This window comes from Filicampus tigris, chromosome 12 (genome assembly GCF_054856515.1).
Source record: "Filicampus tigris isolate MCC_2025a chromosome 12, RoL_Ftig_1.0, whole genome shotgun sequence".
NCBI lineage: Eukaryota > Metazoa > Chordata > Actinopteri > Syngnathiformes > Syngnathidae > Filicampus > Filicampus tigris.
In genome coordinates, this window is record NC_141228.1 from 18105489 (window position 1) to 18128571 (window position 23083).

A 23083-nucleotide genomic window follows, 5' to 3' on the forward strand; every position below is an offset into this window, starting at 1 on the left:
TTTTTCACAGTCAAGCCATTCAATCCCAGGAATTTATTTATATTTTTTTTCCACATTTTTTTCAAACGTTAGGGTAAAAGAGGGACTGAAAATGTCTGGCAGTGAATGAGTTAAACACATCTTTTAACTCTGTGTCTCTTTAGGAAAATTTAACTTACATGAATTCAATCCAAGTGTTCACTACATAACTGCTGTGTTAATTTCTTAGCAACAATTCATGGGCCGCTGTGACCCACAATAAGTTGAATCATTCCAAAAAATGAAATAGCATATACATATATTTTTTATTTTCATCATCAGGAAAAAAAATAGACCAGTAGTTTTGTTGTTAGTTAGTAGTTTTTTTTTTTTTTAAATATCCTTTTTTTTTTTCAGATTTGCAAATGGCTCATTTTGACACAGATCAAATGTAGCATTTTGAGTAATTCTACTTTTGTCGACATGCTGACGTGGTGTAAATTTCCACTACCAAACCAGGCTAAGCTTAGCTCCCCCGCTGCATAAAAAGATCGTAGTCTCCAGTAAGCACTACTTTCCTATTAGACCGGGCTTTAATATCATCTTGTGGCGTTACAGAAAAAGCACAAAACACAGCTCCGAAAAGTCTTAAGCCTTGCGATGCTTTTTCAAATGGATGCAGATTTTTACAAAACATTTCTGTGTTACCTTGTCCTGCTTTTGGTAAGTCTGCTTGATGAAGGAGCGAGTGATCTCGTGCAACTGACGCAGCGCGGGCACCACCCAAACTGCCTGAGGGCTGCTCGGCTGAGACGCCTGCCATGTACACGCACAGGAACAAACACAAAGTAGATGATCGGACAAGGACAATATAAATAGCGAGTGAAGAGCACCGACTACAAAAGAAAAAACACAGGACTGCGATGGCCTTTAATCCTCGCATCTTACTCGTGATCATGCTCGGTTTGCCATCGCCGACCTTGCATTTTTTGTAGCGAGACCCGTGTGAGGAAGCGAATCAGCGCCACGGGTGCGAAACACATTTTCGCTTCAAACCCAAAAAAAGTTGGAATTTTGTCGTCATCGATCCGCGACTCTGATTGGCTTCCTTTTTGCAACCGCGCGAGCACACCCACCAAAAGCTGACCGCTCTTCAAGCAGGTAAATTGGCACGGGCCCCAGATGTGAACACCGCCGTGTAATCATTCCAAATGCCAATCCCAAGATTACCAAGCACCTGGTTGAATCCGCTCGGCTTACAATCAAGGGTGAAATGATCAACCTGTGACCAAAGAAAGCCCACTCCCGACGACCCTGCGCCGCGATTGGTTGCCAGCCGTGAAGCAGCGAGAATGAAGGCAAGAGAAGTTGGTGGGACTTTTAAAAAAAAAAAAAAAAAAAAAAAAAAAAAAAAGGGGCGGGGGAGGAGAGAAATCGGGCGTCTTCTCTTACTTTCACCGACAGAGATTTCCTCTTTCCCCAAGAGCCGGATAGAAATGAACTTTGAGTGTCGCTGCCTTTTGGGTCCTCTTGAGTCTGGACAGTACACATTTCATTTGAGCTGGGTCACACAATGACTGATGACATCGTCGCAATCGGCAAGACACTCATGGAGGCTTCGCTGTGCATACGCAGCCACACCACAAGGTGCAGGTGCAACGTTCAATTCGTCGATTATTCAGAATTGCGTGGAAACGATGAGTCTTGACGCAATGGAGGCAAAATGGGAGTGCAGCGCTTGACTGAGTTTTACCTCGTCGTTTGCTATCTGAGGAAGTAAAAAAATAAGTTAGCCATGGGAAGTTGAGCCACAAGGGGCAGCATTATTTTGCTAGCGTGAGGAAGAAACAGGAGTTGAGAACATTTAAAGAGGGATGCTCCCGTCTAATCGAAAACAATATAAAGCTTTGGACTTTTTAAGTGTTTATATACAGATGGGAAAACACACACACTGTGCTGCTTGAGAACAAGGAGCCTCTCTCTCTCACTTTGGAGCTCCGCCCCCGGTAATCATGGCAACGTCTTCATGAGCATGAGCTTCTGAACCGAATATTAGCTGCATGCACCACTTAAGTGTATCCACACACGAAATGACAAATGCAATTTGCTGCTGCCTCCACAATGGAAAATAAACCTCGAAGACTTCGTTTTGTGAAAAGGTAGCCGCTCACTTTGTCGCTAGCAACTAGCTCCGCCCTGGTTGTCATGGTAAAAATCGCCTGGCTTCGATGGAGGGGTGGAACATTGCTTTTCTGCCAAGGACAACTTTGATAGGAAAACTCCAAGAATCCAATCAGGTTTAAAAAAAAAAAAAAAAAAAAAAAACGTTTAACAGCAGCATGTGTGCTTGTGTTTCTCACAAATCACTCCATAAAGAACCCAAGCGCAGTTAACAGGGACATGCCAGCTTCAGATGAAAGCCTTCACAAGCAAGTGAAGAAAGGCAGCGCTTGCTTTAAAAGCGTCGAACCTGCTGAACCTTGAGCCGCCTCAACTTTAGAACCATAAAAAAAAAAAAAAAAAAAAAAAACCCACAATAACAGTGTATACTCAAGGAGCAAATAAACGTCAAGGAGCGGCAAAAAGTACAGGGCAGCTCCGCGCCCACCTTTTTGATGTCCTCGATGCATTTAATGATGTAGTTGCGTTTGACGGTCTCCTTGACAGCGTAGGCGTCGCTCAAGATCCCCAGGTGCTCCTCCAGCGCCTGCTGAACCAGACTGGTGGGCAGCGTGGGGAGATGTGCCAGCTCCCAAAGCACCTCCAGCACCTGAACGCAACACAATTAATATGTCAGGCTGGATTCATCTTGCACGCTTCGAATGACGATGCCGACTTTTTCGATCATGGCAGTCGAAATTGGAATTGAAGGCCGAAATCCGGGAACTTCACATTGGCTACCTGACGATGCGAGCGTAGCCTGAAAAGTACAGATCGGCGATAAGACAGCCAATTTGTTGCAGGATCACCTGCGATAAGTCTGCAATATAGTGAGACCATTTAAAAAAAAAAAAAAAAAAAAAAAAAGTTTCATCCCTCCCACTAGATTAAAGTCATTTTTATACTTCTTAAAATGAATTTTCAGTATTCCTTAGTGCCGGTTCTCACTTTCATATTACATCATTTTGAGGAACCAAAAATATGTCCCTGGCTCACACAGTTCTCTAAATAAGAGGCACAGCGTGCTTGCTTGAAGCCCAGTTGAAGGTTACTGCAAAGCTGGTACGTAAATAAAACTAAACCGAACTAAACATATTTAAACGTATCAAATTCAATTTCCTCTAACGAAAAGCCCGTAGCTTAAGGCTAACATCTAATGTGCAACGCCATACACGGGCTAACAGTAACTAGCATCGCTGTTACGGCAACGATAACACACACAGAGCAGCAAGGCAGACACATGCTTATTTATTCTCTCGGCTCTGTGGGAACAAAGATGAATACAGGGGTTTGTTTACTTAGTTGGGAACCTTCTCCACCTCTTATCCTGGCTCTTAATTACTCACTCCAGCTTTGAGTGCAGCTGCTTCGCTGACACAAAGAAATACGTGCGACCCACCTTGCCGGTGGTGCTTTCAGAGCGCGCCTCCCTGCCGATCCTCCCGATCAGACTGAGCAGCTTCTGCCTGACGCGGTCGCTCTCCACCTCCCAGCTCTGAATGAGTCACACACATTTTTTAGCCAAAGGACGACGCTTTTTCACTTGCCGCGACTCATCCGACCTTCTGTATGAGCACGAACAGGTGGGTGAGCTGATCGAAGCTGAACTTGACGGCGGCGGCGGCGATGATGGTGTGAATGTTTTCGATCACAGTCGACGACTGGCCGGCCTGAAACGCAAACACGTAATAAGGTTTTTTCGTCCGTGGTTTTTTTTCTTCCTTCTATAAAACACCAATTGATGTGCTCGCTGATGTTAACCTGTATCCTCCAAATCTTGGAGAGTTCATCCAGGGAGAGTTTACTTCCCAGCAGCTCGATGATTCCTTTTATTCTCTCACAGTACTGAGCCTGGTCAATATTGCCTGGAATGACGACAGGGAATAAACACAACATTATTCAATGCAACCTTTACATGTGAACTCCATTCGAAGTGTGTTTACTAGGGGGGGAACGATAATCATTTTTCCGACGCATCGTTCGGCACGTTACAGAGATTCTGAATCGATTCATAGGTATTGATAATCGTCATTTAAAGTTGAACTAAAAAAAAAATAAAAAACAAAGCAAGCGCGAGCGATTACGTGCGTTTGTACGTCAGACGTCTGTGCTAGGCTAAGCTAACACGTGACAAGATGGCGGAAGAAGCAAAACCTCATACGAGCGTAGAAAAGTCAAAGTGTGAAATATAAATCTTTGCTCTTCCTTGAGTTTTTTTTATATTTTAAAAAAGGTACAAGTGTTTTACATGGACTATAAAATGTAAGTGATGCATCGGAATCGCTATCGAATCGAATCATAAGCCTCTGAATCGGAATTAAATCGAATGGTGGGCCTTTAAATCGGAATCGGATCGAATCTTGAGGTACCCATAGATTCCCACCCCTAGTATTTACTGTTATCAGTATTCCATTAGCGACTACAGATCATTCCCAATTATGTTTGAAAAACTTCCTGTATTCGATCTTATTGATTGCGCAACCTAGGGCTGTGCAATGAATCAAAATTCAATTACAATTACGTGCCTCCCAGTTTTCGTAGCCGTAGGTCAAACTTACCAGGACTTTCCTTTGATGAAAAAAATCGAGAGGTTCTTGGGGGCGATGCAAAATATTGAATTTTTCGCCAGGCCCGATGTGTGTGCAAAGTTTGGTGAGTTTTCGTTCATGTTTAGTCCCTCAAAAATGCGAATAATAATAATAATAATAATTAGAAGAAGAATTTCTACGAAAATAGGATCCTTGCAGCTTTCACTGCTCGGACCCTAATTACTACACTCCACGATTACAAAATTGGCATAGTTGTAAAAATGATTAACATTCATTTATATTCAACACATTATGTTTACATAAGGAAAGCATACATTTGCACCTTTTTTTCAGTATATAATAACTAATTTTATAAAAATGCATTTGGTCCAAAAGGAACTTATTTACATGTATTTGTCTTTGTATTTTTTATGTGTAAGCATTTTCTTGCCCCCCCCCCCAATCCAAAAAAAAAAAGATCATTAGAATAATCGTGATTTCAATTATTCCAAAAATAATCACAATTCATATTTTTTTTCATAGTGGAGCAGCCGCAGCACAACTGTACCTAATCTCGCGGCCATGCTCATCACATTTCTTACCTTCTAGAGCTATTGACAGGACGGAGTTCTCCACGAGCCAGTCCAGCAGTTTATCTGTATCTATGGCGTTCTTCACAGTCTTTGCCACCGTGCTTTCCTCGATTAACTTTGTCACCTGCAAAGACGACGCGCCGGGTCAAGAGGCGGCGCGCGCGCGCGCGTTGTGCGCGCGCGGGCGATTGGCGGTGGCTCACCTCTTTGAGGGAGTTCATCTTGGTGGAGAAATGCGGAGTTTTGAGCATGCGCAGCAGCGTGTCCAGCCTCAGGTCATCCACCACCGTCACCATCTCCCTCTGGAACTTCATACACAGCAGCTTGATGGCCGACAACAGGTCGGGGATGCTCACCAGCCGCTGCGGTTGAAACAGGGACAACAACGTTGACAGCCGTACAAATAATCTTCTTCATTTCGGTTGAAGGAAAAAAAAAACAAAAAAAAAAAACACCGTGCGGCAAATTCTATTCATATGTTGGCCCTGCTCCCTCAAAGTCAATAACATTAGGGTGGAAATATAGACAAAAACACTACCTTGTCTTTGAGGTCCTTTTCCTCTAGGTTCTGTACATATGTGATCATTTTGTGGATGACCGGATCAAGCATAGGCTGGAACACACATACGAAAAATGAAATGTTTTTTTTTCCAACTTTGGTAAGCCCTTAGCAACGTGAAAACAAACACGAGAAACACCATCTAGTATGTAAACGCAGTAAATTAAGAATGAGGAGATATGATATTCACTACACGGAGGGAAATCTTGATAATTATAGCTTGCAGCTAACAAAAAAAAACAACAATATTTCACCATGTCATGAAATCTGAATATTACATAAGGAACAATGTAAATGATTTTTAAAATAGCAATGACGTAGGCATTGGCCCGCATGAAAACTATTCTCATAATGTTTTAATGTCTACCGATTCACTTTTCAAACACTGAAATGAAACGCAACTTCTTTACGATGTTCCAATTTATTGAGATGCACCTGAAAACTTACCTGGACAAGGCTGGAGTTGAGGTATTCGGCACAAACGCCGAGAGGCTGGACCAGAGCGGATACGCACTGCGGGGCACAAAAACATGACTTTCTGTTGGCCTGTCGATCATCATTATAGGTTAGCTGCAAAATTCCAATGAATGAAACGAATGATTTAAAGTTAGTTATTGAGTACAGTGGCGCCTTGAGATACGATCGACCCGACTAAGAGCCACCATTTGGCCTTTTTTTTTTTTTAAAAGAGAAACGATGGAATAATATGTAGCTAGAAAATAACAAAAGCCACAGGCATATATTCTTTATCCTCTGCGAAGACTTATTTTACTACGGCTTCAAAGGAGAGCTGAGACGGGCTTCATGTACCGCATCTTCTATCCATACAAGAGTTGCACAATTTCTATTAAATTGAAGCCAAAAAAAGTGACAACAACTGTGCTATTTTCTTTTTTTAACCAGAATTCCTGCGAGGCTGCGGGGGTTGGTTGTTATTACGGACAGCAGGACGGCAAGGTACATTGATGCACTCCAATTTCGCTCAAGTGTGAATGTGGGATTGAAGTGGTGGGAGCATAAATAGATCTTCAAACAACATGAGCCCGGCTGCCATTGATCATTTCACGTTAAGTCGGGGCGCCTGAACGAGGGGATGAATGAACGGTTTGTGTTTTTCAGTCTGACACGGTTTGATCGGCTTGAAGCCTCGTGCTGCTCCTGCTGCCTCCCCTCAGCCATTCACTGCCGCACTTGACTTCCTGTTTCTCAGCAGACAAATGAATGGATCGCCCCTGGGAGCCTGGAAAGGAGGAAGCGATCCTCCTACTCTCGTATATCTCTACCTCTCACTTTCACCGCCTTTTCTGCTAAGCGTGTTATATAACTTCAAAAGGAGACCGTTTGCATATTCCCCCCCCCCACACACACAGTTCACACGTCTTAACAAAATGCCATGACAAGTTCTTGTCCAAATACCCTAAGGAGCAAACTTTACATACCTCGTATTTTTGTCTCGCTGAAATTCACGCTCAAAGGGGATTTTGCAACCCTGATACCACGCCCCACTACTGGGCCAATGGTGAGTTAAGCTTTCGTTACCAAGACAACCAGCGGCGCTGTACAGCATGTGGCGCATGAAAAACACCAGAAAACACACCCTGCCACTAGGTCGACAACTTTAGCACTAGGGATGAAACGATTCATCGAAAAATCGATTTAAAATCGAGTCACCCCGATGAATCGGAAATCGAGTTGATTAGACTCATCAAGAAAATGATGTCTTGAAACGTTTTTTCATTCCAGATGCGTAGCACATTTTGAATGTGTAGATCAAATGCTTTTGCGTTTGTGGTCAGCTGCGGAACCACACTAGTGCACAGAGACGAGCATGGTAGAATTTTTTTTTTCAAAATCGAATCGAATATCGGAGACTGAAAATCGAAAATCGAATCGAATCAGTGCTTGAGTGAATCGTTACATCCCTGTTTAGCACGCGATCAAGTATGGGCTGTTTTATAGAATCTAACGCAAACGTGGGCATCCGACAAAAGTCAACGCAGATGGAGAGTAGGTGGGGATTCACAGTACTTTTTTTTTTTTTTTTTTTTCCCCCACACTTCGGAGGTAGGCAGGCACTCCAGTGTGGCCACACCCCCCAAAATAAATAAATAAATAAATAAATAAATGGCTTCCCACCACCGCGCTTCCGGCAAGGTTCCCCCGAAGGAAGCGTGAGTACAAGGCCGCTTCAGAAGAGACCAAACAATAGAGCATTTCAACCATTGCAAGGTGGCGGGATAAGTGGAAGCTCAAGCCCCCCCCCCGCAGCTGACAGCAGACAAGGGGGGGGGGGACGCCCGTCTCAACGTCTCTTCGCTCAGAACCAGGGTGGAAAGAATGCAATTACTCTTAAAGGTATGTCAGGCCGTTTGTAAGCAAGGCAGGGGAAGGGACATGTGGGGGGGGGGGGTTAGTCTTACAGCTATTTCAATCTCGTCCGCGTTGAGCTTCGTCTGGATGGCGGTGAATCCTCCCAACTCACCAAACTACCCGAAACAAGCAGAGACAAAAGAAAACATAAGGCATTTATATGTACAGTATATTTAAATAAATACACGTGCAACCCAAAAGTAAAAAAAAAAAAAAAACGGAAAAAAACTGTCCCCACAAAAATGTATATCTCTCTATATCTTTGGAAATGCGTTGGCAGGTTGTCAAGAACATGCCAAAGCAACAGGTGGTGCTATAACTCCTAATCGCCACGTTAGCCCATGAGAAAAAAAAAAAAAAGAAAAAAAATTCTGGAAAAAGGAAAAGAAAAAGAAAAAAATATATACTTTTCTTAGGCTGGATTACATTGCATGGTTCAAGTGCCACATTCGGAGTGTTTTTATTTTTTGGGGGGAGTGGCTTTCCAGTGCCACAATTGGGATATTCGTTTATGTCAGCGTTAATGGAAAAAACCCCCACATGGAATCGGATATCTTCATATAGGCCACTTCCAAAAGAGGGGGAAAAAAAAAAAAAATCGGGTACACGCGGGATATTTCCCAATGCCGTCGCATAGCTTGCGCGGATCAGATACACGAGCTTGACCTCGCTGAAAAATGCAGATTGCTGACATATGTTCTATACATGTTTGGGGCATTAAATCAAAATTGGTCATGTGGACGGACAGCGTGAATCCAGCCTCGGTGACCAAAAAGGCAGCTTTGTGTGCGGCGGGCAAAAAGCAGAAATCGCATAGAAAACATTTTTTTTTGGGGGGGCCACAATGTGGTCGAGATCACTTACTTGATTGACTAAATCCACCAGCCAACCGTGAGGCTCCTGAAACAGATCATTGTGCTATTAGTGGGTTTATGTCACTTTATCGCGCGCGCGCGCACAATCATACACAGCTGCTGCGTGTCAATCACACGTTTATGTCCGCCACCCGGCGATCGAGAGCTCACTGGCCTGCCCCTCCAGCACGATTTGATTAGTTATCGTGAAGCGACGTGTGCGTACACAGTCGCTTCAAGCAAAAGTAAAATCATTGACGCTTCTGCGGAGGCTTACTGGCGGTAGGTCAAAGCAATCTTTAAGACATTCATTCCGCTGCCCTTACCCTGCTGAATAAAATAAATTAAACATTTAACGGCCCCCTAAAGCGTTTTTTAAAAACGCAGTTTTCCTAAACGCATTCACACACTCAAGTTTTTATGGGCGGTGACTGCGCTACGGTTTTAGCTGACCCACTTTCGGGTCCATCGAGTCTAACAGAATCTCCATCAGGATCGAGATAGTATCTGACTTATCGAACAGCCCTAAAACTAATCTAGCTTTCCAATCGTGTGTATCCAACATATCGTGAAGATGGAACTGTAAGATGACTTCAAGTGTCAGGTGAGTTCAGCCTTACTTTCTGATAGGTGTTGCTTGGAGAAACAGCAAACATGTTGGCCTCGTCTCCAAAAACTTCAGCCCAGTTCCTCTGACACGCCTTCATCCGGTTCTTAAAATGGTACTCGTTGTCCGGGTTGAAGGCCTGGACGCGACAGGAAGTAGGGGTGCTCGATTATACAAAAAAAAATAAAAATATGAATCACGATTATTTTGGTAATAATAAAAAAAAAACGATTATTCAAACGATTATTTTGGGGTAAAAAAAATAAGAAAATGTTTAAACCAAAATAAACATTATAATGATGTAAGTTCCTTTTGGACCAAACAAAAGTTATCAAATAAAAACGATGATATAAAATTAATATGATTTTCTTGTATAAACACACATTTGATATACATGCATTTGAACAATCGTTTTTCACGATTATGCCAATTTTGTAATTATGGCGTATAGTAATCGTAATCAGAAAGGGAAACAACTATCAAGAAGTATCTTACTAACGTGATCGGAAAGCGGGCTGTTTTAGAGATAAACAACATAGTCAAAGGGAGGTTTACAAATGGACACCTTGTAAAATAGTACAGACCATCGCCAAGACACCCATTAGGTTGACGGGAACCGGGTCCTGCTTGACCCGCTCGGCCACCAGTTCCACCAGCAACATCAGCATGTTGTAGATTCCCTCGTGGATCTCTGTGCCCCATTTGTGTACGGCGCTGCTGGTCAGCAACTGGCGACAACGAGGAACGAAGAATGATGCAAGACAAATGAGAGGGAGTCATCGGTGGGAGCTCCAAAGTCGGTTCCGAGGGCTCACCTTTTTAAAGGCCTCCGGCATGCAGCGCTCCACGAACCTCTTGCAGTTCTCGTCGGCGTCTGCGAGGCCTGAAGGAGACGTAAAGGTTGAATTCCACAGCAAAATCCGAACAGAGAAAACATGCCACCTCGGGACGTAACGATTCACTCAAGCCCCGATTCGATTTTCGGTTATCGATTCGATTTTTAAAAATCGCTACCATGCTTGTCTCGGTGCGCCAGTGTGGTGTTGCAGCCATCCACAAAGGCAATGATGGTGCAAGCGCATAATTTGATCCACATACTCAAAATTTGGTATGCATCCGGTAAAGACATCATTTTTAGACGAATTTAATCGGTTTTATTCGATTTGATTTTCGATTCATCGTTACATCCCTACAGCAACGTGGGCCATTCATGAAGCTTAAATTGAACTTGTGCAAACAATATTTCTTTCTTCACACAGAGTGAGTCTTACCGTGGCGGGCGAGGCAAGTAGAGGCGATGAGGCATTTGCCCAGCGACTCCTCCCTCTTGTACGGAATGGACCAATGGTCGGTGAACACTCGGCTCTCCAGCTCGTACAGGTTGGTGGTGGGGAACTCCATGCTGCCGCCGGAGCAGTTTCCGTTCTCATCATTGCTCCTCTGCAACAATAAATATAAAAAAATTAAAAAAACATTAAGATGAATGAAAATATGTGACCAGAATTCTCACTTTAAAGTCAGAATTCTGAAAATAAAGTCAAGTGAGAATTCTGAGAATAAAGTGAGAATCTTGCCAACCTACTCCCCCCCCCCCCCACTGGCCCTAACAGAATTCTCACTTGAACCCTTTCATGCACAGTGGTCACTACATTGGACAGCCATTTAAAAGTTGCTTTCGCCTATATGAATTAATCGAATTTTTAAAAAAATATTTCAACCCTTTCATGCATTAATTATGATTTGATGTGATTATTCAAAATATATATTTTTTTATCCCCCCCCCCCCCCTCACTGGCCCTAATCCTCTCCCGTAAATAAAACAACATTTCCTCAAACGCCAATCTCTCTAGTCAAAATGTTTCCGGCTCTTCCCCCCCCCCCCCCCCTCGGTGAAAGCGGAGTGAGCATCCTCCGCTCTACTATCTGCCCTTCATCAGCGCATCTGCTTGTCGCTCTTGGCGCCCCCACAAAGCTCAAAAGAAGAGAGCTCGTTGTGCGGAGCATTCACAGCCGCGCATGCACATAATCAAACCCAAATAGCCTGTGTGACAACAATATTCATTTTGTTGCTTTACCGTGTCGCTTCTAATCGGATGGCGAGTTAAAAATCAACTTTTAGACCTTTGGCTTTTTATGCTTTGAGTAAAACGAGAACGGCAGCAAAGTACGGGGTGCTCCAATCAATTCTCCCTCTTATGAACTCAAAATTGGAACATGAGCTCAATTTAATAACGTTATTTTGGTGTTTTACTTGTATCTATTTTTCAGGGTAAACAATGAGATTCCGTAGCAGCGAAAGGGCTTTTTATGCGTTGGAAAAGACGTTCTCAAAGTAATAGGCACAAATGAGGCATTTTATATTATTTTATTATTGTAAGTTTAGGCACATTTTAGACATTAACACTGTGCTTGAATTAAAAAAAAGTATATAAATAAAATAGATTTGAACACAAACTTTTCAGAGGAAGACAAACGGCAAAACACGTCGCGTCACGCGAGGTGCACAATTGCGCATCTGGAAACGTTCAAAATCGATATCCGTTCAAATAAGTTGTTACAATTTTGAAAAATCGATTTGCTCAACATGAAGCGTATTTCATTTCGCTCACCGAGGACATGTACCGGTAGTGTCCAATTTTTGGGACCACCCTATATAACCCTTTTATTTTTTTATTTTTTTTATTTTATGCATCAGCAAACAGTACAGTGCCTGAATCCTGATGAACTAAACCGAATATTTATTTTTTTTTCTGCAGAATACTGTCACCTTGAAATAAACACGCATAATGCCAAGTTCGACGGCGCTCTCCATTCTACCATTTTGCCTCGTCATTTCTTAATCCGTGTGAGCGCATCTCCACTTATGAGCAGTAAACAATGGTCCCATGTGTGAGTCCCCGCGCTGCATGGCCAAAACAATCTGGAACAGTAAAAATACGAGAACAGGAAGAAGGCACTGGAGGGAGGGATTGCATTTCTCATTCCTTCCTCTTTGGAGGATTTTTAAAATGACACGTGGATAGATAGATGAGGAGACGATAAAAATGAAGAGTGAGCGACCCATTGCCAGATTTTAAGAGGATATAATCGGGACGATTGTCTTTTTAATTGCTTGTACATAAATAGGTCACTGGGGTGCTTGCTCCACCCGTCAAGTGTGAAATTACACAAGCAAGTAAATATTTGTGATCTGTCTAGTACTGAAAATGGGTTTAGGGTCGTGGCCGTTGGAATTATGCAAATTGGAGCGTCCAAAATTGGCGTTTCTCCGCCCATGACAAGACATGATATCGGGCACTCCTACTGTTGATTATTGTGTTTGTTTGTTTAAAATTGTGACAAAAATACACTACATGCTTCACTTTAAAAGCAACAGTTTGGCAAAATTATTTGTAGGGGTGTCACGATTAATCGAAAAATCGATTCAAATTGATTCAAACCGATTAATCGAATAATCCATTCGAATCGAGATGAATCGAACTCTGACTCGCTCGCAAGCTTACCTAGATCATTAGAATATACTAATTTAGAGTGCTAAAAAAATGATGTCTTTAATTTTTTTTCCCATTCCATATATATACCGCATTTTGAATGTGTAGATCAAATTATGCGCTCGCGCCAAACATCATTGCGTCTTGCGTTTGTGGATGGCTGCGGCACCACACTAGCGCACAGAGACAAGCATGGTAGTGATTTAAAAAAAATTAATCTAATCGTATCAAAAATCAGGAACTGAAAATCGAAAATCGAATCGGGGCTTCAGTGAATCGTTACATCCCTATTTAAAAGGCTTAAATATGTCTTAAGTGGACATTTTCGGTTAGTGGCGCACAGCCCAACGGGATCCAAAGAAATGTCGCCTTTACAACGATAAATGACGCCATCTGATTTCGCGATTTAACTGAATATACTTTTCGTGTCATTCCTCACATTTCCGACAAGCAAAACGTTCGAAATAGCACTCGGCATGATGCCACGATAACAACCATATTGAAACGTCGTCATCGCTACGCATAAAAGCCACGTGGCGCATCGACGAGACTTGTACGAGGTGTCCAAGGCAGCGGCGCCGTTACTATGCACCGCGGCCAAGCCCCCCCCCCCCCCCGGGACCCTTTTGCAACGTCTGCAACGTGTTTGTCAGAGACACTGCAGGGCTATATTTAGGAGGATGACACGAGGCAGGCGACCTGCAGGAGTCACAAACTGAGTGGACACGGGAGGGGGGGAGAAAAAGAAAAAAAAAAAAACAAATGGAAGGAACATTTTGTAGAAGATGGCGGGGCTGACCTTGTCTTCCAAACTCCCCTCGGCGATGTTTTGAAGACGGCGACAACACCGAAAACGAGACTCCTTTCCCTACACGTCGATGCGCAACCGTTTGTGCCTGACGCAAAATGACAACTGTCGTTTATATTTAACAGCTTGCATCACAGCGTGACAGCAAGTGATGAGGAGCCAGACAGAGAGCGACAGAGATGGGCCAGCAGGAAGTGGTCAACAGGTTGTTTACATGAACGCTGCTATTCACAACTCCCGAGTGTCACTTCAGTGTGGAAGTGAAATAATAGCGCAGATTGTTTGGAAGCGTCGGGGAACCACTTTGAATACAGCAAGGGGGGAATCGGTGATATAATTGCAGGCAATTTGTTGAATATAAACACCAAGATTTTGGATTTTATGGACATGAACTTTTGGATATTTTCAGAGATTGATGTGGGCATAGGTAGAAATGCGCATGTGAATTTTGGTGACGACCATCACAGTTTTCTAACATTACACTTTATTTATTTATTTTTTTTTTTTTACACAAACATTGATTTTTTTTAGAGTAGACTGTTCCTTGCTAGTCTTTTGCTCCAAAACTCTGGAGCTCCACTCATATTCACGTATATACGTGAACAGATTTGACCTACTGTCAGATGCGTAGAAGGCACGCCAGCCAGAGGCCGAGCAGCATTAAGTTTGTTTACGGAGTAGATGTGTGGCTCAAGCCCAAGGCAGTTACACAAACAAAAAAATACAACAAAACGGCCACGTAGTCTAAAGGAATTGCGAAACACCTACAAAAAGTCCAGCTGCATTGGAATGCAACCCCCATAACATGAGGGCCCGGGGGTCCCCTAAACCCATGCAAACTGGACTTGCAAAATAGATGCATTCATTCATTCCGCCTGGATACTTCCAACCAAATCAGCAACTAGTTTTTTTTTTTTTTTAATTTGTTTTTACATCTGTGCATGTCCAGTAATGCGGTGCAGCGCGTGCTCTCCTTGGCAGGCAACTCTCAACTAGCCGGGCAGCTACTATTAGCGAGATTAGGTAGCAAGTTTAAAATAGCTAATAAAAGTATTCCAGGGTGCAGGTTCGAGCTCCCGCCACTACGTGCCGGTGACACGCCTTGGCGCCAAAGCACCTGGGGAGCGATCCACAGTCCCCCACGCCTGCAATGACAGCTCACGTCGGGCTGGCTGCGGAGCTAGCATCGATGCTAAAGCGGAGCTAGTTAAATGGGCGAAGCCACTCACTCCGTGAGTTCCAAACAATCAGCTCTCCATACGGCAGTTTGTTCTCACCTCCCCGTCAACGACGTCGTGGTAAGCGGGCGGAGGGTCGAAGCCCCCCGTGCCGGTTTTCCCGGTCGTCTCCCCGTCGCCGCTCGTACTCAAGGCGGGGGCAGGCCCGCTCTCCATGGGCTCATATCCGTAGCCGAGCCCCGGGCTTTCGTTGGTCAGGAGCGCGACCGCCTCGTTGATGTCGTTCTTGGCCAAGCGGAGCGCCTTCCTTATCACGTCGGGGTCCGGGAAGCCCATGCAGAGGAGCGTGGTGATGTGCTGCTCCTCTTCGGTCTCCATGTTTGGGGTGTCTCCGGTTCGCAGCCTAGGAGCGACGGGGTTTGGGGCACAGCCCTGTAGCTGTGCACGCCGCCATGTTTACAGCCCCGCTGCTGACTGACTGACTGTCACGATCTGGCTTCCCCCACTACAGCGCCCACACAGGTGTTCGGCGCACTTCACGAGACTCGGAAATGGTCATTTTCCCCGTGGGAGCGTGCACAAACCACAATCAAAGGCTTCCAATATAAGTATTCCGAGTTATATTTATTATTATTCATCACAGACGTTTTTGAGACTGCAATGCATTTGTGAAGGACAAATTGTCAGCTATGCACCTGACAATTTGTTATTTAATATTTAATCGTGATCACGCTGTTGTTTTGTCTTTTTCCGAAGGAGGTTAAATCCCCCACTTTGTCATATTATTTTACAGTTATCTCACGATGAATTTGTATAATAGCAACTACATTGTTCACAATGTTGCTCATTCTTATTTAATATTTAGGATCTGTTAATTACTGTAACAGTTCCCATTGACGTTCAATTTCTCTCGTCTGTTTATGTGTTTGTTAGGGGAGACATGTTAGCAAAGTTGTCCATTTGATTTAAAAAAAACAAAAAAACTCTTTTTTAAAATTTAACTCTATTTTATAATTGTAATATATTTTTTTCAAATATTATTGGCTGTATACATTTTAATCCAATGTGTTTGCGCGACTGTTCCTGGATTTTTGTTCCTCTTTGAAATACGTTTTGTTTTGTTCCTCTTTGAAATATGTTAATTTGGTTTCAGTTCAAGATCTGATTCACACGTTCCTAAAAAACGAAAGCGATTAAGTGCTTATTGACGTATACTTCCCAGTTATAATTACGATCTTATTATTATAAGGGCGTGGCAATGTGCGAAGAATAGTGGAAGTGGTTGCGGTAGCGGGCGGAAGTCACGTGACTTCAGCTCACGTGAGCTATGGAGGAGGGGTTGTCAAAACAAACACAAAATGGCTGCCATAGGAGACGACGCCGCTGCAATGGACAGCATCTCTAAGGCGGCCGGGGTCCATTCCACTCCTCCGAACGTCGCCGCGGATTTAATGAGTCACGGGGAAAGCGCAGAGGACGTGAAGGAAGCACCGGTGCCCGCGGTTAAAAAAAACAACACAAACAGTGAGCAACTAACCGTTTCAGCTTCCGTAGCGTGCTAATGTTAATATCTCACAACAATCGTTTCAACTGTTTCTTCCAGTGACGTATGCTGTTTAAAGCAGTGGTCACCAACATTATGTCCGCGGGCACCCGATAGCCCCCAAGGACCAATTTAGTAGCCCACAGGCCTCTTCTAGTTCGCTGATTTTTATTTATGTCTTGGTCAAAAGTTACACTTACTTGTAAGCAGTATCAAAGCATTTTTGATGCTGTTCTTTTTAAATCACACTTGCATTCGTGTTAAATAGAAGTGTACTGTACTTCCCCACTTGGTTTCTTGTTCAATTATAGGAACCTACAATATTAAACTGTTTTTCAGTTTCCAATCATCCAATAGATGATGATAAAACAGATGTTCATTTATGAATATTTGGAATAATCTTTGTTGATTCCCTTTGCTTACTCAAGGCGATGGCGGCGTGGAAACGGCAGAAGAAGCCATTGAGCCTGCAGAGCCTGACATCAATGCGTTGTGCACCGACATGTTTGAAAAGATGGCCGTCTTTCTTCAAGGCGAACTCACAGGTATCGTTAGTGTATTTCTGCGCTTATTCCATGTTTTATTTCATCGCCCGGAACGTAGCCATGCTGCTTGTCTTTTTGTGTCACCGAATTTCATGGTCCTTGTTTCAGCCACTTGCGAGGATTATCGTCTGTTGGAGAACATGAACAAGCTAACTAGTTTGAAATACATGGAGATGAAAGACATCAGCATCAACATCAGTCGAAACTTGCAGGATCTCAACAATAAATGTGAGTCATACGTAACACTAGCACCATCCTCAATTGGAGAATAATCAGCGCCTTTTTAGGATTCATTCACCTTTGTGCTTTCTTAGATGCTAGCCTTCAGCCCTATTTGGACCAGATAAATCAGATCGAGGAGCAAGTGTCTTCATTGGAACAAGCTGCCTATAAACTGGACGCGTATTCCAAAAAACTAGGTGACAAATGCATGTACACAAAAGCAAAGTGTCTAATTGTTGTATTAAGGAGTACAGGCAGCACTTCATAGACTACACTGTGTGTATGTGCTGCCTCCGCGTTGACAGATTCCCTCAATAATCAAGCATGTGCTGCTTGGAAGCTCGCGCTATTCGTTAAAACTAATCTTCGAGCAGAACTTAATGCAGCTCTACTTATATGGGAATAATTCATTCTAAATACTACTGGGAAAGCTTCTTGCATCATTTGTGTTGGGCCTCCAGTCCTCCAGCAGGTGGCGGTATCGCACCACAAATCAACTTGTGCCTTTTGCTCTCGCAGCATAAAGTCTTTTCCTTCTGTCTGCAGAGGCCAGGTTCAAAAAACTGGAGAAGCGATGAAGGCAGACACCAGGAACATGTAGCTTTCCCTCTGCCACCCTGGTCTAACCCTACTTGATGTCCGGCGCGGGCACGGCAAGGTGGGAGGACGCAAACTGACTTTCGAGGCAACTTTGGCTCCTAAAAAAAAAAAAAAAAAACGGGTTACTGAGGAGGGAGCGGCTCCAGACTGCAGTGTTTGGGCTTAGATTTGAACACGCATATCGCTAAGTGACGCAGCAAAGGTTGTACAACAATGTGTGCGCTTATTTAAAGAGCAAAGCCTCATCCTTGAATGGTAGCACAGGAGCTTATGATCTGCACTTGTTTAATGTCACTTGGCAAAGTTAGATAAATGGTAGATGCAGCATGTTCACAGACTTCTGAAGGAAAACCTCCTCCTCTTGAATAATAGCCGGAAATGTGTTTAATACAAGTTCAATCTTGTATGTTGTATTATATTTACTAATACTGAACATGATTTTTTTTTAAATAAACAATGAGGTGCACTTGATTGTGCAGACTTGCCCTTACAAACAAGGTAAACATTTACCTTCACCAAATAATAATTCTCTCTTTTGATTGACACGGTCTAATATGTTTAATACGGTTGTCGCACTGAGAGCTGCTGCTATTGTTTTACTACAATAGAAGGAAATAGTCGAGGTTTTGACATCCCTTTTATTACATCCCATTTGGTGTCTGTGTTAATCATACTGCATACAAAGCATAACGTCATGCACACTGTATCAATCAAATATTGGCACTTAAAGGACAACAAACTCATGACACTGGAGGAATCTCTGTCTTTATTTGAATGCACACTGTTCAAAAATATACACGCAGCACCTGTATTTGCTCCCATTTTGTATGAGCTGAACTCGGAGGTCAAGAAGTATTCCTCTCAAATATTTCTCACAAATCTGTGTGCATTTGTGTTAGTCAGCACTTCTCCTTTGCCGAGACTAAGTCTATCCACAGGTGTGGCATATATATATCAAGATGCTAATTAGGCAGCTTCACGGGTCTGATTTAGGCTGCCTACAATAAAATAAGCAGTTTTACTGTATTGAGGGATTCCAAAAGGGCAAAAGAGATGTTGCAATATGTGAGGCAAATTCTCAAATCAGATTCTGCCTGGGCTAGTTTTCTGACCCCAACATCGGCCGTTACAAATGAACTAGTTTGCCGGAGGGCGCGCGAGGTCACGGGGCACAAGAAGCGGGCTCAGTCAACGCCGTTCTTGCGGATTTTTGATTTGAAAGTTTCACATCTTTGGCTTACAAGTGGCGAGTAATCATGGTAACTGATCTTGACTTATCCACAGTTTCCCACCAGAGGATACGTGATAGATCTTGCATACGTGTGTGCGCGCGCGCTTGTGTTTGTGTAAGGCCTAATCTAAACCAGGTCTCTGTCATTAGTCCAGCTGGGGCCCAGGAACACAGAGGGGGCTCATTATTCATACTGTAACATTATTTACTGTTGCACTGTGATCCTTCCGTGTCTACTTTTCCCCCTGCTTGTTTGCAAGCCCCTCCGGGTGCAAATTCAGCTCCATCTCCCGAGGGCTCTCAAATCTGGGTCTATAAAATTTGTATCTGTCTATCTGTCCATCCATCGAAAGTTTAATCGGACTCGCCGACTGAGGGCCGTTTAGAATTTGAGGCGGACCGGCCTATATACTGGTACCGTCCCTCGAGGACTAGAATTGCCCACCCCTGCTTAAGTTGGCCATCCCTGATCTAACAATTTCTTTTTTTTTAAAACAATCCCACGTGTCTTAATACCGATTGTATAAAATGTTTCCTTGGTATGCAATACTCTTCAAAACGGGACCATTATTGCAGTGGCGCTTGTATGAGACTGTGCAGGTGTACCTAATGAAGTGACCACGGAATGCCCTCTGTAGTTTCAACGTACTGTACAAAATAATGATCCCCACTCTGGGTCTTTTTGACATTGAGCTCCCGCGGGATTTTCCCAGAAAAAAAGATACTGTGCAAAAGAAAATGAAAAAAAAAAAAACTCCATAAATCTCCATAAGTGGAGACGGGGCCCAACGAACAACAACAAGGCACGCCGCCACGCCGCAGAGTTGTGTAACAGACAAACCAGCGAGCAAAAAGATTGTGAAACCCTCCTCATGAATGAAAGCGGACACACAGACACTTAGAAAAGCCTTTTAGTGGCCACATTTGTTTGGTGTTTTTCCAGCAGTGTCCCAAACAAATCAGACTGTGTTGCAAAACACTGATCTTTACCTTCTTGAGTGAAGGAAATGACTGTATAGACTTCCCAAAAGCACTTTTGAAAGCGGATCTATTTGCTATTATTTTCAGTGCTGTCTGTTGACATTGTATGGTGCATTTCAAAACTGTGATGGGTGGGGAAAATATTGTAACATTAAATTGTGTTTATTGTTAAGTTGGAGTCCAAGACAGCTCTTATGGTTCACTGACTATGCATTTTTGTATCTACGTAAAAAAAAAAATTAAAAAAAAATCTAGCTATATCTATATGGACAAAAGACGGACGGCGGAATACCCCGGCTCCAGACGGAAGGCGATAAAAGGACCGGGAAATGTTTGCGGGAGACGAGGCATTTTCCAGAGTAAAACACAGCTGCAAATACTGTTAAAATGAACTGTCAATGATTTTGATCGATGACATCGTCGTTTTAGTCTAATATCGGCAGTTCTAGTGTCAAGTAATTTATGCAATGTGCGTATGCAGTTTGTTTACAGCAGAGACATGAGAGAGGGGCTATGGTTAACATGGCCTTGCGAATCAATTATTTCATTTGTTGACATCGATGCATATTTTAAGCAGTTTATATCGATTTTAAATCGATTTTCGATGAATCGTTAGATCCCTATGCAACAGCCTGCGGATTTTTCTTTGACGCAGCCACAGACCTGTAGAAAACCTTAGAAGAAGTTACTTTTTGGGGGGGGGGGTATTCTGAATGCGGCTATGTCAATCCTTGACTTAAGAATGGTGTCATTGGCAACTTGGATATTTCTTTTTAATTTTGTGACAGCAGCGGACATGTGGAAATGGCCATGCTGCTGCCATAACCTCTAGTACTTCTCGCTAAATTGCGCTTCATATTTGCGTCCATTTGATAATATAATTTTCAATGTGTTGGATCTCAGTCAGTCTTGTGGCTATCTTGAAACCACATTAATGTTTCCCCACAATGTCTTCTCCTGGCACCACATTGCAACATGATACCCAGAGCAATGGAATACATAACCATCATAACGGTGCCCTCAACCCTATTAAAACCACAAAATCAGCGACACCAGAAAGACAAAAATACATGTCAATGGACTTTGTGTTTACGTCCCATATCAAAGCAGCCAATAGATCTGGGAGGTATTTGAGTGCAAATATGAGCCACATGTTGAGATCTAAGAGCCCCCGACTTCAAAAAGCCTCCTCGCGAGGGGCATGACAAGCCACATGAGGTCAACATTTGGCATCGCAATCACTCACACCTTCATGTACTACGCGCGCACAAACTCAAACGTAAGGATGCGGGACTTTACAATACGCCACATACGAGCCTATTGAAATTCTATTCCAAAAGCCGGCGCCTGCAGGTGTGTTGATCTTGGAGTGTGACGACCAACGCAATCTATTTTGATTGCGGCAAAATCTGAACACCATTCCTCCATTATTGCAAATGTAAAATGGGAACAGATGGGATGCCGTGTAACAAAAAAAAGTGGGGCACAACGCTGCAGTGGAACCTGTAAAATCCAAGTTGACCTACGATTTTGTTCGGAATTGGGAGCACTTTTATCCAAAGGTTGTAAAGGAACGAAAAATTACTGCGCACCGTCATAAAACTTTAAAGATACAGGCAATTTTCAGTAAAACTTTAATATTCATTCAAGTGTAAAAATAAGCTAATCATAATGCAAACCTGATTTGCATCGCACGTGCGTCTCATGTATCTTTATTTTTTACTTATTTCACGTGTGAAACAAAGTTAACTGTTTAGCTGTTAGCTTTGCCTTAGGAAGGTCAATCTAGCCTAATGCTCACAAACAATGCGTAATGCCATTGATGGGCTAACGAACAGCACTGGGGTTTTGGTGTTATGCCCCTTTCAGGCAACTGACAATGTTACAGCAAGACAGGTAGTCACAGATAATAAAACAAAACTCACAGGCATATTCTTTATCCTCTGTGAAGAATGACTCATATAATTGCCGCTTACTGAAGAGCTGCAAGTGTCTCCATGGTGGCCAAGATGCACACACCCGAAGGGACATCACATTATCCAATCAACTGAAGCAAAAGAGGTCAAAAAAGTTTAATTCTTTACATTCCATTTCCTTAAGTCATTATTGTATGTTTTTATAAAGTGTAATACCCTGGACTGCTATTTTTCTTATTCCGAAAGCATGTTACAAACAATTTTGGTGGTGTTTTTTGGGAGACTTGCATGGATTAATAGCATTTCCATTCATTTCAATGGCGAAAGATGACTTACAATACAATACGCAGGTTTTGAGTCCACTGTACATAAAATGACACAAATATTGACACAAAATCGGAATTGGCCACTTGGAGGAGTTGCAGTGTAAATCCAGTCTTAGATATGTCGCAATCTGCTGGACTTGTAATAAAGCTGGTAACTGTCCACAGCATGTTCTGTGCTATTGTTTGTGTTGCCAGTTTGATGCCTGGCTTAAGGGCCCGAGCCTTGGTACATTTCTGGTACTGTGTCTAAACACACGCAGACTCTTTGGCACCAGAAGCATCTGCGAGCACATTTGTACGACAACGGGATGGGAACAAATAGATTAGAAGCGATTTACGGCCCATATGTGCCTTTGAAGACCAAAGACGGATGCTCACATTATGTGATTAAATATAACTTTTACATGCGTTGTTTTTTTTTTCATTTGTGTAAATACGCTGCTGGCGAGTTCTTTGTCCCAAACTTGAGGTGGGCATGAAGCACAAACGGCTCCCTCTCGCAAAATCCACCATAGTGTGAGCGCACAAGAACACACAAGATGCGAGCATTAGGCAAGATGTACCCGTTTCGAAAGTGGCCTGGCCAACCTACGACCTCATTTCATTGCAGTAA

At 43.1% G+C, this 23083-nt stretch overlaps 2 protein-coding genes across 3 annotated transcripts in view; one reads left to right on the forward strand and one right to left on the reverse strand.

Annotated features, from left to right (window-relative positions):
* Positions 1 to 15826, reverse strand: part of usp24 (ubiquitin specific peptidase 24) — a 40534-nt gene extending 24708 nt beyond the window's left edge. The window contains exons 1-17 of one of the 2 annotated variants that reach the window (XM_086046693.1): positions 15206 to 15826; positions 10901 to 11069; positions 10445 to 10512; positions 10214 to 10357; positions 9643 to 9768; positions 9033 to 9068; positions 8219 to 8284; positions 6246 to 6311; positions 5778 to 5852; positions 5443 to 5601; positions 5249 to 5363; positions 3880 to 3983; positions 3681 to 3788; positions 3518 to 3613; positions 2567 to 2728; positions 1411 to 1494; positions 667 to 774 (exon numbers count right to left, since the gene is read on the reverse strand). In XM_086046693.1, coding sequence (XP_085902819.1) covers positions 667 to 774; positions 1411 to 1494; positions 2567 to 2728; positions 3518 to 3613; positions 3681 to 3788; positions 3880 to 3983; positions 5249 to 5363; positions 5443 to 5601; positions 5778 to 5852; positions 6246 to 6311; positions 8219 to 8284; positions 9033 to 9068; positions 9643 to 9768; positions 10214 to 10357; positions 10445 to 10512; positions 10901 to 11069; positions 15206 to 15484 — 1965 coding nt within the window. In that variant the 5' untranslated portion in view covers positions 15485 to 15826. The remainder of the gene's footprint in view (positions 1 to 666; positions 775 to 1410; positions 1495 to 2566; positions 2729 to 3517; positions 3614 to 3680; positions 3789 to 3879; positions 3984 to 5248; positions 5364 to 5442; positions 5602 to 5777; positions 5853 to 6245; positions 6312 to 8218; positions 8285 to 9032; positions 9069 to 9642; positions 9769 to 10213; positions 10358 to 10444; positions 10513 to 10900; positions 11070 to 15205) is intronic. The other variant, XM_086046695.1, reaches the window with a different exon arrangement.
* A 520-nt stretch (positions 15827 to 16346) lies between these two features.
* On the forward strand, positions 16347 to 18482 carry bloc1s2 (biogenesis of lysosomal organelles complex-1, subunit 2). The gene is made up of 5 exons (XM_086046698.1): positions 16347 to 16630; positions 17078 to 17194; positions 17303 to 17422; positions 17509 to 17613; positions 17963 to 18482. Exons 1-5 carry the CDS (start codon positions 16465 to 16467, stop codon positions 17992 to 17994), a joined length of 540 nt encoding a protein of 179 aa, XP_085902824.1. The 5' UTR covers positions 16347 to 16464; the 3' UTR covers positions 17995 to 18482.
* The last annotated feature ends 4601 nt before the right edge of the window (positions 18483 to 23083 follow it).